Source organism: Malaclemys terrapin, chromosome 11, assembly GCF_027887155.1.
Source record: "Malaclemys terrapin pileata isolate rMalTer1 chromosome 11, rMalTer1.hap1, whole genome shotgun sequence".
Taxonomy (NCBI): Eukaryota; Metazoa; Chordata; order Testudines; family Emydidae; genus Malaclemys; species Malaclemys terrapin.
In genome coordinates, this window is record NC_071515.1 from 1,768,629 (window position 1) to 1,791,687 (window position 23,059).

Genomic DNA, 23,059 nt, shown 5'->3' on the forward strand with positions numbered 1-23,059 from the left:
TTCAGAAAGCTGCCCGGACGGCAACCCTAAGGCACGGGATGGGAAAGCTAAAGGGGCCTTTGTTTGTGATGCAGAATCATTGCTAGAGGTCAGCTTCCTTCCCAGTGGCCCAATAAACATCCTTCCTGGGACTCTGAAGGCAACCTGCCGGGGGTGGCAGAGGTGACTCGGGCAGTAATGAGAAAACACCATTTCCCCATGGTGGTAGAGCCGGGTTCTTGAGATGCAAGTAGTACCACGAGTTCAGAGATGCCTGCCTAGAATGACGGCCCAGGAGAATTTAGCCTGTGACTTGGAGATAAACAAGGAGGACTGCTCCCAGCTCCCACCTCTGGAAAGCCCCTCGCAGCGAACGGGAGCGTGACAATGAAACGTGCTGGGCAGCGGGGCACCTACCCGCTCTTGGGCCTTTGACAGTCTCCCCCTCAGCACACAGCTGGCTATAAAGAAGTGGTCAAATCTCTTCTGTACTCCCCCTTGGAGGGCAGGCAGCCTTCTCCATGTCGGAACGAGGGGGGCCGCTAGAGCCCAGCACTTAACATTATTCAGTGGCAGTTTCCCCACCCCAAATACCAAATTTCGTTCACCGTGTTCAAGGAATGCAAGAGGCCTATGGTCTCTGTCAGAATGCGTCACCCTAAGATGCCTGGTCAGGGGGGCGGTGCTGGGCATTTCAGACAACGTGCCAGGTGACCGCAGAAAGGGGGAACAATACAAGAGGCACAAATGCAGCCGACGGCAAAGAGACGGGATCAGCCTGGCTGAGCAGCGTGAGAGAGCCAAAGGGCCTTGAGGGAACAGTGCTGCCCTCAGTGTCAGACACAGCAGAATGAGCACAAAGCTGCCTGTAGGGTTAGCCCGTCGGTCACAGCGAGAGAAGGGAAGAGGAGCTGTTCCTCTAAGGCAGAGGTGGGCAAACCACGGCCCGGGAGCCACATCCAGCCCTCCAGACATTTTAATCCGGCCCTCGAGCTTCCGCCAGGAAGCAGGGTCTGGGGCTTGCCCTGCACTGGGGCTCCAGACGGAGAGCGGGGTCTGGGGCTTGCCCCACTCTGCACAGCTCCCAGAAGCAGCGGCTCATCCCCCCTACGGCTCTTCTGCGTAGGGGCAGCCAGGGGGCACCACACACTGCCCCCACCCCAAGCGCCACCCCCACAGTGCCCATTGGCCAGGCACCACAGCAAATGGGAGCTGCAGGGGTGGTGCCTGTGGACAGGGCAGTGCGCAGAGCCACCTGGCCTCGCCTCCGCATAGGAGCCGGATGGGGAACATGCCGCTGTTTCTGGGAGCTGCCTGAGGTAAGCGTCCTCGGAGCCTGCTCCCCGATCCTCTCCCATGCCCCACCCCCTACCCGCCCTCCCACCCTCCGAACCCCTCGGTCCCAGTCCAGAGCACCCTTCTGCTCCCCCAACCCCTCATCCTGAACCCCACCCCAGAGCCTGCACACCCAGCCAGAGCCCTCCTGCCTTCCAACTCCCAATTTCATGAGCATTCGTGGCCTGCCATACAATTTCCATACCCAGATGTGGCCCTCAGGCCAAAAACTTTGCCCAGCCCTGCTCTAAGGCTATCAGTCAGGAAATCAAACCTAAATGCTTCACATGCGATTCTCAACCTAACCAGTCGGACTTTCTGCTCCTTCCCAGCACCATTTCTTGTGGCCACTCCCATGCCCAGCGAGTCGGAGGTGAAGGCAGAGGGAGAGGGGAGTTTCTCAGGGTCGTCCAGATGTTCATAGCATTCCACAGCTGCTTCATCATCTACACTTGGCAAAAGGGGTTACAGGGTGAGGGGCTGTCAGATCAACACTTGACATCTCAGTTTCAAGAAGCAAATGCGAACAATAAAGAACGCCAGAGCAAAACTCCTCACCCTCTGTCAGAAATAGCGAATTCCCACGCTGCAGGGGCTCGACCGGCTGAGTTACTCCCTCGCAGTAGCAGAACATGGCTTGGCCTGGATTAGACTACAGTAAGGCATCTGACTTACACAACGGCAGTGTCTAAACTCAACTGGACCAGCAGAAAGTCCTCATTCCAAGGGTGAGTGACTCAAAAGCTTAACTAGCTAGTAGAGGCTCCCACGCTGGCTGCTGTTCTCTACCAGCGTGTGACAGTCCAGACGCACCAGTGACGGCGAACCAGCTCCAGGGTCTAGAGCACATCAAAAGCAGGGAGCTCTGGAACGAATGGGCACACGGCCGGGTGAGGCATGGACGACCAGCAGAGCTCCACACATGAAAACACACACTTTCCTTTTTGACACACACCAAAACGATGTACGTTTCTTTGTCTTTATACACTAATTTTCATTTTCTTCTCGGCTCTTTGCAGGGATCTTGAAGAGTTCTGGTGAAGCTATTCCTATTGCCGACTGGACACATTCGCATCCATCCCTTGCTTAACGCTGCAAGGCCTTGGCCAGTGCCACACAGCACACTGCTCACTGGCTTGAGGCAAACCCGCCAGTGCTCAGGGTAAGAGGGACGCACTGCGGAGGGACGTTGCATCCAAGGGGGCCAGCAAAAATCAATGAATAAATAATAATGAAAAAAGGCAGCATGCCAGTAATCAACAGGAACATGTCCACTGACTGAAAAGGGGCAGTGTGGGGATCCCAGGCTCTCAGCTCCGTGTGCAGCTCCCCACCAGCAACATAGCTTACCCCCCCCCCCGCCCTGCTGACTACTGGCTCCCCGCTGGGAACACAGCTACTCCCCCTCCCCCCGCCAGCTCCCCGCTGGGAACATAGCTACCCCCCCCCCCCCCCACACACACACACACAGCTATCGGCTCCCCACCAGGAGCTGGCTGCACTGAGTATCCCAGCTCCCTGCTTGGGGCATGGCAGTCACCTAGGTTCCCAGTGGGGAGCTCCACACCCAGAGTCTGGTTGGCTACCAGGTTCCCCTGTGCAGCCAGGCTCTGAGCGAGGAGCCCCGGGGGCAGCCGGGAGCCCCCCCATCTGCCCTGGGGTGATAGGAATGACAGCCCACAGCCCATGTAAGTAACCCCCAGTGTCCACACAGACACTGCATTGCCCTAACGACACCACCATTAGTGTGGTGACGACGGAGGAAAGGAAACAGAACACCAGGTCTGTGGTAGCCGAAAAGCCCCTTTACCTCCAGGAACTTTTCCTGGGGCTTTTATTTTTTACACTTCCCTGCTTAGAACGCTTTTTATTGGTATAAATTTTGCGCATAGAAAAGCCAGGCAGTATGCATGCACATAAGATAACGAACCCATCTCTTGAGCGCGTGAACACCAGCTGCGAGGAAACAATCCAATTAGCCAAATAAGTTTCCCAAACACAAACGCTGGATTGAAGGCCACTCCTGCCTTGTAGCCATGGAAACAGTATGCCGTGACCATGGGCTGACAGTTTGGGAGCCATACATTCCTACACATTAGCCCTCGGGCTCTCATGGAGGCGGAGTTATTAGGTGGGTGTAGTAGGGCAAGGCTGGAGTTAGGTGCCTTACCTCGCCCTAACTCTGTAGTACAGACCAAGGCCTAGCGTGCTCCCGTGGAGCCTCCTTTCAGCCCCCAATGCGCCTGTGTTCCCGCCGCAGACACCTCCCAGCGCTGGTGCTGCGGCTGTGCATTGAGAGAGACCTGGGCGAGGCTCCCCAGACAACGCGAGAATCGCTATGGCTGCCACCCTCCTCCCCCCCCTCGGCGGGCAGAACAATCACAGCTGGCAGGACCGCCATCGCTGGCCAAATGGTCAATTAGGGCAAGGCAGTGGTGAAAATTAAGTCCCTTGGAGTTTGGGGGGTGGGGTGGGGGGAAGTGGTGCTGCTTCCAATGTGTGTGTGTGTGTGTGCGCGCGCGTTAGAAACACACACACACACACACCCCTCCCCCTTGCAATAGCGGGGGGTCAGGGCCGTGCTAGCACCTTGCTATCCCTTCCAGAGAGAAGAGTGAGGGGGGAGGGGGGGGGGGAAGAGGGGCGGGGGCAAGTCTTCATGTTCTCCTACACTGCTGTTGCTACTGGCATGAAGCCATGGGACAGCAGCCAGGAAACAGAGCAGGAAGGTGGGGCGCATGGGCCTAGCGATGGAGGGGCGACATCCCCCTGCCAACTTCGAGTCAGCAATGCCGCTCTTCCCCCTGCTCCCCACCTAACACAAGCCAGCCCCGCTGCCGTCCCCTGGGAAGGGGTGAAAGGGAAGAAGCCATTGATACTGAGCAGGTGCTAAACAAGAGCACCCCCAACCCAAAGCCACGGGCAGAGCACCTCTGCAGCTGGCCACCCGGGGGAGGACGTCTGGGGAAGATTATGATCCTAATGCCCAGGAACCCCAGGCATCACCAAAGGCCCCACTGGGCCAGGTGTTGTACAAAGACAGTCCCTGCCCAGGGAGCCGACAACCTGTTCCTGCCCCACCACCGGCTGCACTCAGGAGCAGTGGGGGTCAAAAACTTCCTGGTGCAGACACGGAAGGGAGAGAGTCTGGTCTGGTCGCTGGGCCCCACCCCAGCAGTGGAGACTGGCTGCTGGGAATGGGGGGAGTCCAGATGGAGGGGGGAATCAAAGTGGGGGCAGATCAAGGGAATGTGGGGAGCCAGACGGCGGGACTCAGGACACCGGGAGAGGAGGGAGAAGAAGAGGAGACCCAGGACACCTGGGAGATGGGTCAGCTAGACTACTGGTGGGAAGCAGAGACTGCGGCAGCCAGTCTCATTCTACACAGAGAAATAGGAAGGGGAACCCCAGAGCCCTTTGTCCCTCCCACTCAGCCCCCCAGGGCAGCAGCTGTTGGGCTCCCTGCCTCTGACCAGTTTGGACGCAATAAGAGCAATTCCATACTCCCGACTAGCCAGGAGCTGCAGAGATAGGGCCTCCTCACTCCCTGGCCACTGGGCCTGTGTCTACACTGCCACCTAAGAACCCACACGAGCAGCACCCAGTCCCGGAGCCCGGGTCTGCAGCCTGGGGCTCGTGCTGCAGCGTTAGACATAGCAGTGTGGCTGTTCCCCCTTGGCCGGAGCACAGGTTCTGTAACCCCCGGCCCCCGAGCATGATCGCCCACACTGCTATGGCTAGCACCGCAGCGAGCCTATAGGCCTGGCTCAGAGACGCTGCCGTGGTGGGTTTTGGCAGCCTAGACAGAGCCTGGCCACGGAGTGCACCGGAGCCACAGCGACTGGAGCTCAAATCCACCTCTTCCCAGCAGTGGGGCCATTTCTGACCCTTGCCGGTGGCAAGGCCCCTTCCAGCCCCGGAAGCACCCCAAGCAGCCAGTGGGGCTTTGCCTGGCTCCCGTGTTCACCGGCAGAGTCTGTGAACCCGACCTTCTCAGGGCTGGGAAAGTGGGTGGGAGAGAAACACATTGGGGCTTTTCTACTGAGCCTTAAAATAACCGCGTGTGTCGGAGAATTCCTGTTCAGCCCATCCACAGAGCCAAGACCACAGGAGAAGTCAGGCTGAACTCCCCAAGGGGGACGCTCTCCCCTGAGCCCAGAGATCCCTGAGGACGAAGCACATACCTCTAGTACTGCTGGCCCTTCTCTTCTACCTCTGGGGCGGTCAGCTGCTGTAGGTGAGACCCAGCCACAGTTCACTGAATTCACACAAACAATGTGAACTGATTTCCAAAGCAAGCCAACCCCCGTGGGCTCCAGAGCAACACAAGAGGAAGGGGCACAGCAGCCTGGGGAGGGAAGAAAAAGCACCTCCTTTCTGCCCCACTGGTCTCCAGTCAGCCACAGCCTGCGGCCCCAAAAGCATCAATCAAAAGGAAGAGACTGAACAGAAGGTGGGGGGTCAGCAAGTCGCTGTCTGGAAGAAAACAGCCTTTAGAATCTCAGGAGAGGGTTAAATATTGCCAGGCACTGCACATCTGCATCATCAGCACTCCACGGAGACCAGCAGCACAGGTCTATTTATAAACCAGCGTACAGCTGTGGTCTGCAATGCGAGACTAAGACTGCAGACTGCCAGCCTGTGACAGACTATGGTTTACTCAAATGAAAGGGTAGGTTCTGTATCCCCCCCCGCAGCCCCCTGACACATATTTATTTGTGTGTGTGTATACGTCAGTCATGGAACAAAGCACCTGTACAGAAAGCTGCCTTCGTGGGCTAACGTGTCCCTATCCAACCTTGCTGCTCCCTCACTCCACAGTACCAACCCAATCAATGCGTGCACTCTGGCTGCTCCAATTCACCACCAAGCATTATCCTGCCTAGACTACTGGCAGGTTTTGTTTATAGCCCGTTTGATGCAAGAGGACTCAGGCTGGCTGTAATGGTGAAGGAAAGCAAAGACACTGTATGCGATTTGTTACCACTGTTCATTTGCAGGAAGAAAAGAAACTTGGACAAGAAAATGCTTATGGGAATCGGTGTAGAGTACATTGACCCATAGTCTCCCGCCCCAGGACAGAGATTAGCATTGCACTCGCTTTCTGCTTAGGGACGTGAGAGTGGAATCAGCTTGACCTGCCTCTTGGCAGTTTAGGGAAACGTCTCTCTGTCCTGTGGAGACAGAACAGATGAGGGTCCATAGTGCTCCCTCCCAATCCTCACTCTTCTCCCTCCCTCCCTGCCACAAGCTTTCTTCTCACGGTTTGTTTTATGACAGACCCAAAGAAGGGCAGGGAAGGCTCAATGAATAGCAAGGCAAACGCTTAACTGCCACCTCCAACCCTCACTTGGAACCCAGTTTTAAAACCCTCTCCTGGGACCCAAGGTCATACCTGGGTCAGAATTTAGCAGGTGGTTTCATTCTCCTTGTATTAATTGTTCACAGGCACTGCAAGGCCAGATGCTGAACGCACACATCCAAACACAACTAGGGTAAGTGAGGTTACTCGTAGGAGTCTTTCTACAACCTAAGACAGTGCGGATTCAAACAGTAGCCAACTGCTCAGCTCAGAACACGTTTATATTCTGTAATTGCACACCTGCTCTTCCTTCAGGCCACCACCAGATTTCACCTGGGCTCAGAGGTGCAAAGGAATAACAGAACTGACTTCTTCGTGTTTGCTTCTGGTGGTCACCTGATTCAACATGAACATAGCTATACACCTAGCTATGTGCATGATACAAGATCCCAGTGGGTGCAGAACCTCAGACCTGAGATCAAAACCAGGTGACTGAAATCCAGCCAAACCCGCAGTAGGTACAAGCACCCCCCTCTCTCACAGAAGAGAGGTGCTCACTCTAGCAGTTATCGCTCCCTACAGAGCACCCCTTACCTGTCTGGGCTGAGACAACGCTTCGGGAGTCCAAATCCAACTTCTTCACCAGAGTTTTGGGATCAATCTTCATCCCAGCAAAGACATCAGAGGACAAAAAAGCCCAGTCCTGAGCCAAAGACAAAATTAAATACGCACTTTAATATTAAGAGGAATAAAATAATTGCAAAGTTCAGGCCTAGTAGCCCATTGGTTCATGGTATGTAAGTGTGCACCATGCCTCAGAGAACACAGCCAAACTACTGGTTTCCAGCTCATTGTTTTTTTTCTACAAATATGTATGGGTCTCTGTGACAGGCATTCCTGGGGTGCAACCTGGAACTGGGGTACTGCTGAGCCCTCTGTCTCACCAGCCTGCACTCCCTCTCACACTGTGAGAAGGTGACAAGCTGCAAAGCCCTCAAGGTCCTGCACTCACACAAGCATTCACAGGCAGGGACAGACCCAGCTTTCACCAGCCACTCATGGATCAACAAGAGAGAGGCTCCAGCCAGCTCCCCCCAGCTCCCCAGCCTAGGAACCCCAGAGCTGGACCGTCCTGTCCTAGTCAAAAACTTGGCCAGTTAAGTTTATTATCCAGTCCGCCCCTCCCTCAATGTGGAGAGGATATGCACAGGTTTTTATTAACTGAGCTAAGGTTTTCTTCATGCACTTCACTCAAACCACACTGTTTTTAGGTAAAATATAAAACAGATTTATTAACTACAGATAGATGTTAAGTGATTATAAGTAATAGTGTACAGATCAAAGCAGATTACCCAAGAAATAAAACAAAACCGCAATCTAAATTCTATACACTAGACAAGATTTGAATCAAGCAACGTCTCACCCTGGTGGTACAAACAGTTCACCAATCTTCCATATACAGGCTGGGATTCCTCCTTTCCTGCCTGGAACCACCTCCCCAGTCCAGTCTTTGTTCCAGGTGTTAAGTTCTGGGGGGAGATTATGTCACTTCCTCCTTTTATAGCTTCTCCCATGTGGCGGGAACTTCATTGTCCCAAACAAAGCCCACAGCAGTTTGTGGAAAACTACAGGCACAAGATGGAGTCCAGTGTCACATGATCTGGTCACATGCCCTTGCATGCTTCGATAAGTCATAGCAGCCATTATCCACCGGGTGGAAATAAACTTCCTCTAAGGCCTACTGTGTTACTTAATGGGCAATCAGCCTGATTAGTCCATTCATAATGTGTTGTCTAGACTGGATGTAAACTACCTTCTGGGTGTCACCTCAAGAGCAAACATATTTTAAATACTGGTACATAGTCAATATTCACAACTTCAGATATAATTATAGCATATACAATCCAACAGGATATTAATGTTCAACAGATCAAGACTTTTAGAATGATCTCTTACAAAGCATATTTTGTACAAAACACATTCTAATTATAACACTATGGTGAATTTGGAGGTGCCAGGGTCTTGCTTTAGGGTACAGAGTGTCACAGTCTCTTCTAAGCACATTTAAGGATAGACACAAGAAGCCACCAGTGGTGTGGTCTCGTTTGGTTAGCCAAGCCCCTTCAGTCTGGAAACAGGGCTGCAAGTCTCTTAAGAGCAGGCTTCCCCGCTAGATTTTCAGCACTTCAAGGTTTGAGCACAGCATTTCCATAGGGAGTTTCACGATCACCCATAGACAAAACCAAGCCACATCTTAGTCACACTGAAAAAACCCATAATGCTATCATTACCCACAATCATCCCACCATGCCTGCCAGAGGAAGTACAGCAAGCAGCTCCTTCCTAAGGCCTGGCGCCAGATCACAAAGGCAAAACTGCAGAGGTGCCTAGTGGCGTTTGCAGAAGAACTGAGCAGGTTAGGCACCTGACTTCTGAGCCAATGAGAGTTAGGCACTGAACCCAATTAGATGCTTTTGAAAACCCCACTAGGCACCTCTCTGCATCGTTAGACACCTAACTTTTGTAGAGCTAACCCCTGGTTTACACATAGTTTTGGTACAGGCATGACTGTTTTGGTTAGGAGTCGTCGCTGTAGTTTTTTAAGATGTGTATCCCAGACTTTCTCCTCAGAGTATATTCTGTGGCAACTGAGTGCCTGGCTGTAGATGGAAGATTGGTTGGTGTGTTTGGGGTGGTTATGGGATCTATGAAGTTGTGGTGATCCAAGGGTTTCTTGTATACAGTTTTCTGTAGAGTTCCATTGTTGCAGCTATCGTGGGGTCCAGGAAGTTGGTGATCGTGTGGGACTGTTCCAGAGGGAGCTTAATGGTAGATGTTGAAGCTGAGGAGGAAATCTATCAGGGCATTTAGGTCATCTGTCCAGAGGATGAAAATACTGTTGATGTATCTCAGGTTATCATTGGTTTCGTGATGCATTTGTCCAGAAATTCTTCAAGGTGACCCGTGAAGAGGCTGGCATATTGGGAAGCCATCCCAGTACCCATGGCTCTTCTCATGGTTTGGACAAAGTGTTCACCGTTGAATGTAAAACGGTGATGGGTGAGGAAGAAATGGATGATCTTGGCAATGTGTTTGCGGTGGAGATCTGAGGTTTGTTGATTGTCTCATAAATATTTATGGCAGACAGCTATGCTGTCATTGTGAGGGATGTTGGTGTATAGGGAGGTGACATCCACAGTGGCAAGGATGGTGTTCTGAGGGAGGTTGTTAATGCTGCAGAGTTTGTGCAGGAACTCAGTTGTGTCCTGGAGGACGCTGGCCCTTTGTGTGGTGAGGGGTTTGAGGATGGTTTCTATGAATCCCAATATTCCTTCAGTAAGAGAGACATGGCCAGATATGATGGGTCTGCCTGGATTCCTTTGTCTGTATATCTTAGGAAGCATGTAGAAGGTTCCTGGGGTGCATTCATGGGGGATGAGTTTAGAGAGTTTCTCTTGGATTTTTTTGGGGGGGAAGGATTTGATGATAGCCTTAAATTCCTGGGTAAATTGTGGTGTGGGATCTTCTTTGAGTTCTTTATAATAAGTGGTGTCAGAGAGTTGTCAGTTGGTCTTGTTAATGTCGCCATCATGGTTGAGGATTACAATGGTGCCCCCTTTGTCTGCTGGTTTGATCACTATCTGGTGGTTGGATTTCAGGGACTGCATGGCTGTCCTCTTGACAGTGGAGAGACTGTGGTAGATATGAAGTTTGTTAAGGATTTCAGTCTTTTTTTTTTTTGAAGCATTCTATGTAATGATCAAGAGCGTGGTTTCATCCACTTTGTGGTGTCCAGTCAGAAGATTCTTTTGTCTTATGACTGTCGGTGGTTAAGAGTATCATTTCTTACCATAACAGTTACACCAATACACCCCCTAGTGTGGGCACAGTACTGCAGGACTAAAAGAGCAGTCTCCAACCTTCTCAGTCCTGGCATCCACCTATAACTACTGCATAACCCACCAAGCTGAGAAGCAACACTGAACTCCTCCAGCATTACTGAAGGACAGGCCATCAGGGCTGGTTCTAGGGCAGACAAGCAGCACGGTCGTCCTAGGTGCCCTCCAGAAGGGGGCACTGAACTGCTGTGCTGCTCAGCCCTTTTCCTCCTCCGCTCCTGATTGGCTAGCCATTGTTTGTTTGTCTGGGGGGGTGAGAACGAAAACGTTTTCCACCCTGGCTGGCAAAACAGCTAGGGCCACCCCTGCAGGCCACAGAGCGGGCTCACCCAACCACAGGAAGTGGGGTGGTGGGAGTTACAAAGGACAGAAAATGTACTTTCACCACTGGACTGTCCCTTTCTTACCACTGCTACTTTCTGTTCACTGCTATTCCAAATGAGCTCTTTGCCAAGGAAAAGAGGAAACAAGAGCTCACTAGGAGATTATTAAGAGCAAGTAGAGCAATGTAGGGTGACGGGCCAACAAAATGGCAGATGAAATTCAAAGTAATGCACATTGGAAAACATAATCCCAGCTATACATATCAAATGGTGAGGTCTGAATTAACTGTTACCACTCAAGAAAGATCTTGGATAGTTCTCTGAAAACACCCACTCAATGTGCAGCGTCAGTCAAAACAGAGAACAGAATGTTGGGAATCATTAAGAAAGGGATAGATAATAAGTCAGAAAATATCATATTGCCTCTATATAAATCCATGGTACACCGACATCTTGAATACTGTGTGCAGATCTGGTCGCCCCACCTCAAAAAAGATGTATTAGAATTGGAAAAGGTTCAGAAAAGGGCAACAAAAATGATTAGGAGTAAGGAACAGATATGAGGAGAGATTAATAAGACTGGGACTTTTCTTTTTGGAAAAGGGACGATTAAGGAAGGACATGCTAGAAATCTATAAAATCAAGACTGGTGTGGAGAAAGTGCTATTTACTCTCTCATAACACAAGAATTAGGGGTCACCAAATGAAATTAACAGGCAGCAGGTTTAAAACAAACAAAAGGAAGTATTTCTTCACACAGCGCACAGTCAGCCTATGGAACTCTTTGCCAGAGGATATTGTGAAGGCCAAAACTATAAAAGAGTTCAAAAAAAAAAAAAAAAAAAAAAAAGAACTGGATAAGTTCATGGAGGCTAGGTCCATCCATGGCTATTAGTCAGGATAGGCAGGGACGCAAAACCATGCTCTGAAGTGTCCCTAGCCTCTGTTTGCCAGAAGCTGGGAATGGGCGACAGAGGCTGGATCATTTGATGATTGCCTGTTCTGTTCATCCCCTCTGAAGCACCTGGCATTGGCCACTGTCGGAAGACAGGATACTGGGCTAGATGGACCTTTGGTTTGACCCAGTATGGTTGTTCTTATGAGACAATGGGCCCTGGTTTGTTTTTTCCTATAGACGTGCAGGAAAAAAAAAATTCAGCTTGTCCTTCCATTGAGCCTTTCCTAAATTCCTTGGTTATATGTTGTGACAAGGTGTCTGGCCTTTTCCCTCTTCTCTTCTAGTCTGATGCAGCAACCTGGTTTTATAACCACCTTATTTAAAACAGACTTTTCATTTTTAAATAGGATTCCAAGCTCTGAGTGACCAGAAGTGCAAGTCCCCCTATTATGTCTCAGTGTGAAAGGGATCGGCTACTTCTTAACCCTGGTAACAGATCCCTGCCATTCCAGTTTGCTGGCCAGCACCACCGATTCCTTGGGATTCCACCAGGCCTATCTTTGCCTTCCCTTGGCGCACTTCAGTGCCTGAGCTCTCCACAAGCGTCTCCTTGCAACACCCAACCCATCACTGGGCCCTCACAGAAACAGTGCACACACCAGCTCACTTGCTTGAACAAGGGATTCACACTTGGCTTAATATAACAGCACTGAGATATACTTAGGTTCTAACAAAGAGAAGTTTATTACCCAAGAGCTGAAATTTAAGCAATACTAAACAAGAATAATAGAGACAGAAATGGTTGCAAATAAAACAGGAGTACACCCTGTGTGACTAAAATTTAACTTCAGCTACCATCCTTGACTAAAGGCATTTCTTACCTAAAGCAACCTTTTAACGTTGCCCCACCCCAACATGGTAGGGGATCCCCCTTCAAAGATACAGAGAGCGCTGGCCTCTTTGTCCCCTCAGGAACGGATCACCACCATGTCTTTTTGCTTCTCCTTACATTCCCCAAAGTGTATTGTCTTTGTCACCAGACTCAGGATGAACACCTGCTGATTTTACATCCTCTTATTAATTTGTCCCTCCAGTATGAACTGCCCATTGTCTCTGACATCACTGTGCTCAATTTACTTTATAGACAGGGAGAAAATAATCTTCCCTCATTTAAAAGAAAACCTGTTTCTCCTTTTGTTTTGTTAGACTTCAAAGTCAGTGAGTATCCATAATTCTTCATGTAGTGTTAATACATACACTCCACAGTATTACTGACTAACGTGTCACTGGATTTCATTTGGTATCATAACAGCCATGTGTTGGGTGTAATCAGTTTGTCAGGCCTGGCAAGAGTTGCTGACACAAAGCAGTGAACCACCAACGTGCCTCTGGGTCACACACGCATTCAAGACATTGGGACACCCCAAACTCTATGCAACACCCTGCATTCCATGTTCACCACTTTTATATGGTTCTGATATATTGTGTACCATGTCTGCCTTGTGAGATATCATTTGAAAATGCATCATCTACTGAATGTCACGGTCCTGTTAAAGTGTGTGTATCAACACTATATGTGGAGCTATGAGATTTTACTTATGATTGTTACTGAAATATACTGTAGTTTTGGATAACGCCCTCAGACCATTTTCTCAAAGACAAAAGCACACTGGCTTGCCAGCTAGGTGCTAAAAGGCCATTACCTGTTTAATGGGAGATTTACCAGCAGGGAAATTGTAAACTAGAAATGTACAATCCACCTGAAGAACAGGAGGCAGCTCACGGATGGCACGGAACTGCCTGATCCCATGACCCAGCAAGGACTTTTCCAGGAAAAACAGGTCAGGATATAGAAGGGGGAAAAAAGGCCCCTTGACCACCTCTCTTCCCGCACCTCTACTCATGGCAGCAAGATGGCTTAGAAGACAAAGGCAGCTTTTGGAACTGGGGGGAATGGTCCAGCCTAGAGGTTTTTCCAGCCATACAGACTGCTAAAAGCATTTGAGTGAGACAAACTATTTTGCTTTTAGAAAAATTCACCTTGGTAAAGCTTAGGAAACAACTTGCGTGTTTATCTTTTATTTCTTTTCTAACCAATTCTGACCTTTATGTCTTATCACTTAGAATCTATCTTCCTTTAGTTAATACACTTGTTTTATCTAAACCAGTGCGTTTTGGTTGAAGTGTTTGTTAACGTGAGTAGAGATTCCCCAAAGGCTGGTGCATAACCATTTCTTTTGATGAAATGACAGGCTATTAATGAGCTTGCATTTTTCAATAGTGTGCTGGACAGTGCAAGATGTACATTTCTTGGGTGCAAGGCTGGGACCAAGAATTTGCAGGCATCACCCTATATGTAGTTCATGAGTAGCTGGAAGAGCATTCATGTAACTTGGCTGGAAATGACTTTACATGCAGGTGGCTTTTCACTAGCAGAGCAGTGTAAAAGACACCCTGGGCTGGAGAATTAAAGGGACACAGCAATTCAACAGTCCAGACTACACCCTGGGCTATGTCACAGACATTTAAAAACAGACACTACCTCAATACAATGAAGGAAGTGCAAGTTCCTACTTAATGATGTGTTGTCAAAAAAGACAACATCTAGAAACGAGCGCACAGAACAAATCAGAGAAGGATAGCTATTTCGCTGCAGAGACCTGCGCCGTTCCCAACTCTTCAGTACTATAAGTCTCATAACATTTAAAGCCCCAGCTACTGGAGTCATGTGATTTTGAGAATCTCGTCTGTAAAAAGAAGTTAAGTTTCTAGCCCTCATGATTGTAAGGAAAAGCTTGAAAATGTGGCCTCTGAAAGCCACATTTTCATTGTTGCTTTTGTTTCCATAGCATTCTTCCAGCAATGTTCTAGATCTCATTCAGTAAACGTGGGGGTGAAAAGAAAACGAGGGGACTTCATGCAGCATAGTTCCCTTATTCAGACTTCTGATTTTTCTGCAGGGTACATGTCCTCAGTTAAACAAGGGGATACAGCTGGATGGGCAAACTCCAGCTCGCGAGCTGTTTTAAGCTGGCCTGCGAGCTCCCACTGGGGAGCGGGGTCGGGGGCCGCACCACGCGGCTCGGCCCTGCCCCAGTGCTCCAGCCAGGGTGCTAGGTCAGGGGCTGCACCATGTGGCTCGGCCCTGCTCTGGCGCTCCGGCCTGGGCCCTGGGCCGGGGCTACTCCACACGGCTCCCAGAAGCCGCGGCATGGCCCCGCTCTGGCTCCTACACACTCCAATGGCCTCCTCCGGCGCTCCAATAGGAGCTGCGGGGGGCAGTGCCTGCGGACGCGGCAACACGCAGAGCCACCTGGCTGCACGCACCCTGAGCCTCTCCCCATGCCCCAATCCCCCGGCCCGATCCCCCTCCCGCTCTCCAACCCCCTCAATCCCAGCCCAGAGCACCCTCCTGCACCCCAAACCTCTCCTCCCCAACCCCACCCCAGAGCCCACACCCCCAGCCGGAACCTGAACCCCTTCTTGCACCTCTGCCCCAGCCCTGATCCCCCTCCCGCCCTCCGAACCCCTCTGTCCCAGCCCGGAGCACCCTCCTACACCCCAAACTCCTCATCCCAGCCCCACCCCAGAGCCTGAACCCCCGCCAGCACCCCAACCCCAATTTTGTGAGCATCCATGGCCCACCATACAATTTCTATTCCCTGATGTGGCCTTTGGGCCAAAAAGTTTGTCCACCCCTGGGATACGGTGATGTTACAGTACTACACACGGAACAGTCATAGAAATGTAGAATTTTGCACCTTGTTTTTTTTTTTAATATTAGCATAGTTAAGAAATCTGAAGAAGAGATTACTCAGATTTGGCTTAGCAGGCCCCAAAACATTAACTGCACCTGCACGGCAAATTATACTCCTTCAGTGAGAAAATAGTCCTGTGACTCATGCAGGCAACAAGGTGTGGGGGAAGAGGAGATGGCAGAGGGTGAAAGATGACAGATGAACTTCTCCCCCCACACACATTAAACACACACTGTCAGGATCACTGCACATGAGTTGTTGTGTGAATAACAAAGAGGGAGAGACCAAGGCAGATTTCATACTCAGCTACACCAGGATATGGTACTAAGAGCCAAATAAAGAGAGGAGAACACTAAAATTCAACCTCTTACTGTACATGCGACATTCCTTCTTAGGCCCTTTCATGTTACTGATGCATGAACATTGCCTGCATTGCTTGGAACAATCCATTTTCTGTTGGCTAGAGTCTAGCGACACACAAATACAACCATTCAAAGACTGTTGTTTAAGCTGCAAAGCCAAGCACTCAAAAGTTAGGAAAGCTAAAATTAAGGCTGACAGTGCAATCTTTAATTTAGTCCCCCTGGGCATGTGCATTGTGATACAATCTTTAATTACATGATCAAATTCTAGCTTTTCCAGAGGACCCCTGCCTCATTCAGTGCACTGGGTGGACGGACTCGCAGGATAAGAGGCAGCTGTTCAGAATTTGTTTTTATCCTCATCTCTCAATGTGTGGTCCCTACTTCACTCACTGCACACCAACCAAACCCTGGACCAAATACAGAATTATTCATTTCCTCATGAACTCGATAGTGCTGACTGCTGTATCACCCACCCAAGCCTCACAAACAATAATGAATTATCTGCACAACATTCCTAGCAGGGGAAATGACTGGGAAATTTAAAGCCAAAATCCACAAGTGACCATTAACTTCAGGTGCCTCAGTGATTGGGCACCCCTAATTTTTCAGCATACTGGGCATTTGTGTAGCCTTTCTACATTCAAAGCAGGGCACAGAAATCAAACAGCCCAGTGGGTAAGTAATGTCCCCATTTTATAGAGGGAAACAAACAGAAAGTCCACAGAGACAGCCAGTGGCACTTCCAGGTTGCCAGAGGTGCTAAGCAACCACAACTTCTAATGCGGTGGTTCCCAAACAGTAGGTCACAACCCCTTTCAGGGGGACGGCGATCCCTACTGTGCACAAGACGCCATTTTGCTCTGCAGAGAGTGACCTCACATGTACAATGTGTGTGAGGTCACTATTCATGGAGGATGCTATTTTCCTCTACAAAATGGCATCCTCTGCACAGCATAAGCTCACATACACCATACGCGTGAAGTCATAGGGTGCAGAGAATGCCTTCTGAACAGCAAAATGGCGTCCTCCGTGTGGTGTGACCTCACATACCGGTGCATGCAAGGTCATGCTGTGTGGAGACCACCGTTTTGCTCTTCAAAATGGCATCCTCCATGCTGTCTGGGGTCCCAGGCGGAAATAATTCATTAAAACGGAGTTGTGCCTGCAAAAAGTTTGGGAACTCCTATTCTAAGGAGATCAGGTGAGTGCTCAACACTGCTGAAAACCTGGGCCCAGCTGTCTCAGGCTGGGCACCTGGCCATGCAGAACACTCCATTAGCAACCACCTGTGCAAGGGGTTTGAAACTGAGCATGGGCAACAGGGGATGGATCACTTGATTCCCTGTTCTGTTCATTCCCTCTGGAACCTGGCATTGGCCATTGTCAGAAGACAGGATACTGGGCTGGCTGGACCTTTGGTCTGACCCAGTATGGCCGTTCTTATGAATGAGTCTGAAGTTTGGTTTAATAGGTCTGAAGTTCAAATGACATTTTCAAGGTTCTTCCATCGCTAAAACCAACATCCTGCTAGCGCTATTTTCCTTACTAGCTCATCTGTTTTACCTTGGGGCAAGAGGAATTTCAATTCTGCTTACTTTAGATAGGACAAAAGTCATGGGCATTTGATCTTGCCCACTGTTCATCTGCAAAGCCCTGCTGGTGAGAAGTCTTTTTGGTTGTGCTCCAGTGTCTTCTACAGAAATGCTCTTAAGAATACTAATGAACAGAAGGCAATTCACAGCACCTTCCGTGGGGCAGGAACCCGGTAGCTTCTCACTCCCTTCCATCTACCAATACACCACAGTCAACATCTCTGACATCGTTCACAAAACCAGCAATGCAGGCCAGATGGACTTGTAAGCAGATAAGATTTATGTAACATCTCAGCTAGTCTCTCTGTTCCAGATCTCAGATTTACAGACTCTTACTCGAAGGGCTTGTCTTCACTATGGAGCTAAATCGGCATTGCTGCAATCGATGCAGGTCTAGTGAAGACACGCTCAATCAACGGGAGAGCACTCTCCCATCGATTTCTGTACTCTACCTCAATGAGAGTCGGAAGCAATTTTGGCAGGAGAGCATCTCCCGTCGACATACCGTAGCATGGACCCTGCAGTAAGTAGATCTAAGCTACATCGACTTGAATTACGCTGCTAACCTAACTCAAATTGCGTAGCTTAAATCGGCCAGCAGCTGTAGTGAAGACAAGCCTTACTGTGAGCCTTCAAACATAATCAACAAGAAGTGCAAGAAATCAGTTTGCAAAAATACACAAAAAAGATAAGCCATGCATAGGTCTCTGCCATTCAGGAGTATTTAAACACAGGGTTTGAAAAACAGATCCAATCTCATCTGCTTTTCCGTTCGTTGAGACAATACCCGCATGTGCCTCAAACAGATTTCCAGTGAGTGGCTTAAAGTTCGCCCATTTGCTCTGGAACGTGACGTGTTCACAATGCTTGTGCCTACAATAGCCTTCTTTTCCCGAAGTTCCCCACCATTTCAGCTCCACTAGTGCAAGGACAGTAGATGCACTACTGTAGACAAAACAATGAGGAGTCCTTATGGCACCTTAGAGACTAACAACTTTGTATGGGCATAAGCTTTCATGGGCTAAAACCCACTTCATCAGGTAGACAGGCACTCCCCTTTTTAACCACAAGCCTAGGCAACGTGGTGCTTACAGAGCCAGCAGCCTGTTTGCACTAGCATTCCCATTCTCACGGCCGCTGGTGGAGCTGAGCCAGTGGTAGCAACGGTGAGGAAACTTTAAGGGACAAAAAGCTAATACACAGAAAGCCAGGGTGGTGTCCTACACCTGACACTGTTTTAACTTGAAGATACTTTCCTGTATGAATTGCCGAAGAACCTCTATGGCAAGTCTGTCTGTTCTCAGGCGAGTTGCTTATAGACTCATAGACTTAAAGGCCAGTAGGGACCATCGTGATCATCTAGTCTGACCTGCTGCACATTGCAGGCCACAGAACTCACCCTCCCATTCCTGTAAGAGACCCCTAACCTCATGCTGAGTTACTGAAGTCCTCAAATCATGGTTTAAAGACTTCAAGTTACAGAGAATCCACCATTTCCACTAGTTTAAGCCTGCAAGTGCCCCGTGCCCCATGCCTTGCTGTCTCATTTGCTTGTTCACGGAGATAGGAATAAAAGCATCCGAAGAAGTGGGCAGTAGACCACGAAAGCTTATGCTCTAATAAATTTGTTAGTCTCTAAGGTGCCACAAGTACTCCTGTTCTTTTTCTAGAGTATCTCATGGGGATGTTCCAAAATGTTTGTAAACAACTTTTAATCTTTAAAGTGCCAAATACACTAAATGCTCAATGTCACTACAGATACTTGAACGGAGTACTTTTTGTTACTGCTCTGAACAAGGCTGAGATTAATACCTTACATAATGCCTTAAATCAAAAGCTTTTACACCCTTTTCCCAGACTCTCCAATATTGCCTCAGGTCAGCGATCAACTATAAAGCAAACAGTCACTATAGACCTCCCAGTGTCACCCAATCACCATGGATTGTCTTTCCTGCTTCTCCCAGAACGTGACAACAGTTTTCCTGAGAGCTCACAACCCAGCATTTAAACCACAGTGGGCAGGTAAAGAGACACATAAGCAAGGAGCAGAGTGTTGGCCACAGAATGGAAGACTGGAGTCTCTGGTGGCCACCAATGTAACTGGTGCCAACAGGAACCATGTGTAGGGATGAGGGCAAAGGCAAGTTGCAAGGAGAGATTTTAATGAGGATGGGGCAGCTTTGCAAGTTCTGATGGACAAGGATGGGAGAAAGCAGAGGTCCCTGCAGGAAAATGAGGGGATCAAGGCCAGCATTATGGGAAGACCAGAAGTTGGACTTGTGAGGAAGGGCATGGCTGAATGTTGCAGGGGAAGACCAGGCGTTTGAGCCTGACTTGAAGGAGGCGGGACGTGGAGGAGAGAGGTGATCACACACAGGTCATGGATCTGGGCCTAGCGGCAGCCTTTGGGAGGGAGACGAGACGGCCAAAGCGGAGGAGGCTCCAGCAAGGAGGACAGGACACGAACAGGCGAGACAACTGACGGCCGAAGGACACGAGCTGAGAGACAGTGTAGGGGGCTCCCATGTGGTGGCAGGATGTGAGGCCAGGCCCAGCGGCCTACACCTGGGTCTCCCGCTGCAGAGCGCTGGGTAACAAAGGCTGCTCCTTGCTGTCAGCATGGGCACTGCCAGGCCCCACAGCTCACACGGGCTGTCGGCAAGGGCTGCATGCGCCAGAGACCCAGCGGGGGGCCAGGAGCACGGACATGCCCTACACCAGCGCTACAGCTACACCAGCGCTGCACATGCCCACCAGACCCCACCCCTCAGCCGCCCCACATAGCGCCCCACATAGCACCCCTCTGCTGGCATGGTGCGGCCCGCCTTTCCCCAACCCCCGCTGCCATTGGGCAGCCCACCCCAACACCCCCCCCTCTGCTGGCATGGTACGGCCCGCCTTTCCCCAACCCCCTCTGCTGGCATCGGGCAGCCCACCCCAACACCCCCCCCACTAGCATGGTACGGCCCGCCTTTCTCCAACCCCCGCTGCCATTGGGCAGCCCACCCCAACACCCCCCCCTCCGCTGGCATGGTACGGCCCGCCTTTCCCCAACCCCCTCTGCTGGCATCGGGCAGCCCACCCCAACACCCCCCCCCACTGGCATGGCACAGCCCACCTCTCCCCGACTCCTGCTGGCACCCCCCTTTGCTGGCTTGGCCAGCACCCCTCCCTCCACGGGCATGGTGCAGCCCGCCCCCCAGCACCCCCCTCTGCTGGCATGGTGCAGCCCGCCCCTCTACTGCCATGGTACAGCTCACCCCTCCCTAACCCTCCTCTGCTGGCGCAGCCCGCCCCCCCGGGCAGAGCACATGGCACGGCCACGCACTAGAACCTCTTCCCTCCCCGCACGCCGGGTGGTACCGCCCGCCAGGCTCTACCCTCCCTCCCCGCACACGAGATGGTATCGCCCGGTGCACCCCTTTTACCTTTCCGGGCTCCGCCCTCCAACCGCTGGTCCCGCCCGCCCCATCCTGGCTCCCCGGCTCCGGGTTCCGCGGGCCCCTCGGCCTCGGGGCCGCCTGGTGCAGCCGCGGACGCTTCGCTTTCCCCACCATGGCCGGGCTGCCGGGCTCGGCGTGTGTGCGGCGGCTATGGCCCGCCCCGGAACGCGGCGCCGCACAGCGCGTTCCCCCTCCCCCAAGGGCCGGGGCGTGCCAGATGGGACATGGGGCGGGGCCCGGGCTTCCGCGGGCATGGAGCGGTGCGCTGGAGCCAGTCCCGGTCCCGGACCCGAGCGGCCCGGCCTGAGACACTGGGTGCTGCCCCCTTCCAGCTTTGGGCAGTTGGGGGCCGCGCCCGGGCTGGAGCCGCTGTTAACTCTGAAGCCTAATGGTGCCAGGCAACAAGCCAGTAACTGGTTGCTGCGGGTTGTAGCCGCTCTCCGGAGTGGTGCCAGGGCAGGCTGCTGCGAGGAGCTGGTTGCTGGCAAAGATTGCCGGGGTGGAGAAAATTCAACCCCTTTCCCACAAAATAATTCCTGCCTATATCCCCTGCCCCAAGAGAAAAAACCCTTCCTAAGCCTAAAGAGGTGATCCCTGGGGCCCTGAGCCAGTAACCCCACAGCAATTAAACCAATTCCAGGTATATAGTCTGACCTGGTGCTGCTGAGAGTAATGGGAAATAACTTTACAGAATTAGACAAAACACACTTACTGCTGACAGAGAAAAAGCTACATTTCTTGTTTTAGAAACATAGTTCTGTGCTCTTTCTACTCTCCAGGGAATGGGGAAAGCAGAAACACATACAGATGTCAAATCAAAACACATTTGTTCTTAGTGTGGCGCCCCCACTCCCCCACCCTGGGAATTTACTCGGCAGCTTGTTGTTTCCTAGATAAATATGGACTATGCAGCACAAATGGTAAGAGATGTGATGGAACGAGCCTCTTGGGGAATATCTGTTTTTCTCTCCAGTTTTATAGCGGGGTCCATTTTGCATTTTCAGTGCATGAAGGGTTAAAATCCATGTGCATTTTATATAACAACCTGGTATATGGATTGTGCCAGCTCTTTTTCAGACCCGAAATCCAGGGTTTGGTTAAGAGACCAGAGGCCTAGCTAACAGTGATTAGCTAAGAGAAAGCAGAATAAACAAGACAACATTGCCTTTGCTAAGATATGCTTGGTCAGTAGAAATGCCAGATGTTAAAGCAATAACTGAATAATTATGTTTCGTCCAATGTTTCAAATTGAACAAAGGATCCCTGTTCCTATTGTGTTTCTCCTGAAGGGAAAACAGTCTTCCCACAGATCCAACCTTGAGTTTATGAAAATTGGCACATGTCAGTATAATGATATGGCATCCTTCCACCTCCCTTCCCAGGGACCAATGCCCTGCCTTAAGGCATAAAGGAGACAATCTGTACTACCATATCCTTTCACTGTTTCTTTGCTTTAACCCCTAGGAATGTACCTGTTGGACAATCAAAGGAGTTGCTCCGTTCCTATGGACCCCAAATCAGAATTCAACATATATATTTTATACTAATAACAATTTATCAAAGTATTTATTAAATGTTAACTTGCTAACTTGAGACCTTGGGCGGAGACATTATGTAACCTTTTTAACCTTTGGCTACTGTGCTATCTTGTCTTGCTGCAAAACCTATCCCGGGGTGTGGAACTGCCTACCCCGTCACTTTCCCCCGCCCATGGTAAATCCATATATTTCATTGTAATCAATGAATTGACAGTGTCACTCCGCCACTGCTGTGTGTAATAAACCTCTATTCTTTGACCTCTACACGGTGTGGATTTATGTCCTTCAGTGCATCTTATGACTCTCACCGAAAACACTTTCCCCCATTAATGTTAGTGCAAGTTATCTCCCTTCGCCTTGAGAAGAGGGGGGCATTTTGTTTCAGCTGTTGACAAAGAAGAGTGGACACTTAGCCAGAAGGCTGTAAGGATTTGTTGTACTGCAATCTAAGCACGTGGTCCAGGGTGTAATAAACCACTTTACGGAACTGACAAAAGGCATAAATACCCAGCCCACTGGACATCTGTATCCAGGTGTGTGAGGGTGAAATGAACAGCTTCTTATCTTCCCCCTCCGGAACTAGAAGCTGCAACCTCACAAAATATGATGCTTCTGCTTTCCTTTGTG

At 50.5% G+C, this 23,059-nt stretch overlaps 1 protein-coding gene and 1 long non-coding RNA gene across 3 annotated transcripts in view; one reads left to right on the forward strand and one right to left on the reverse strand.

Annotated features, from left to right (window-relative positions):
• The window catches only part of SLX9 (SLX9 ribosome biogenesis factor), a 106,540-nt gene extending 85,479 nt beyond the window's left edge, over window positions 1-21,061 (reverse strand). The window contains exons 1-2 of one of the 2 annotated variants that reach the window (XM_054043546.1): window positions 20,880-21,061; window positions 7,211-7,319 (exon numbers count right to left, since the gene is read on the reverse strand). In XM_054043546.1, coding sequence (XP_053899521.1) covers window positions 7,211-7,319; window positions 20,880-21,008 — 238 coding nt within the window. In that variant the 5' untranslated portion in view covers window positions 21,009-21,061. The remainder of the gene's footprint in view (window positions 1-7,210; window positions 7,320-20,879) is intronic. The other variant, XM_054043545.1, reaches the window with a different exon arrangement.
• A 72-nt stretch (window positions 21,062-21,133) lies between these two features.
• Window positions 21,134-22,694, forward strand: LOC128845176 (uncharacterized). Its single transcript, XR_008446627.1, has 2 exons — window positions 21,134-21,814; window positions 22,359-22,694. It is a non-coding gene; the product is annotated as an uncharacterized LOC128845176 (long non-coding RNA).
• The last annotated feature ends 365 nt before the right edge of the window (window positions 22,695-23,059 follow it).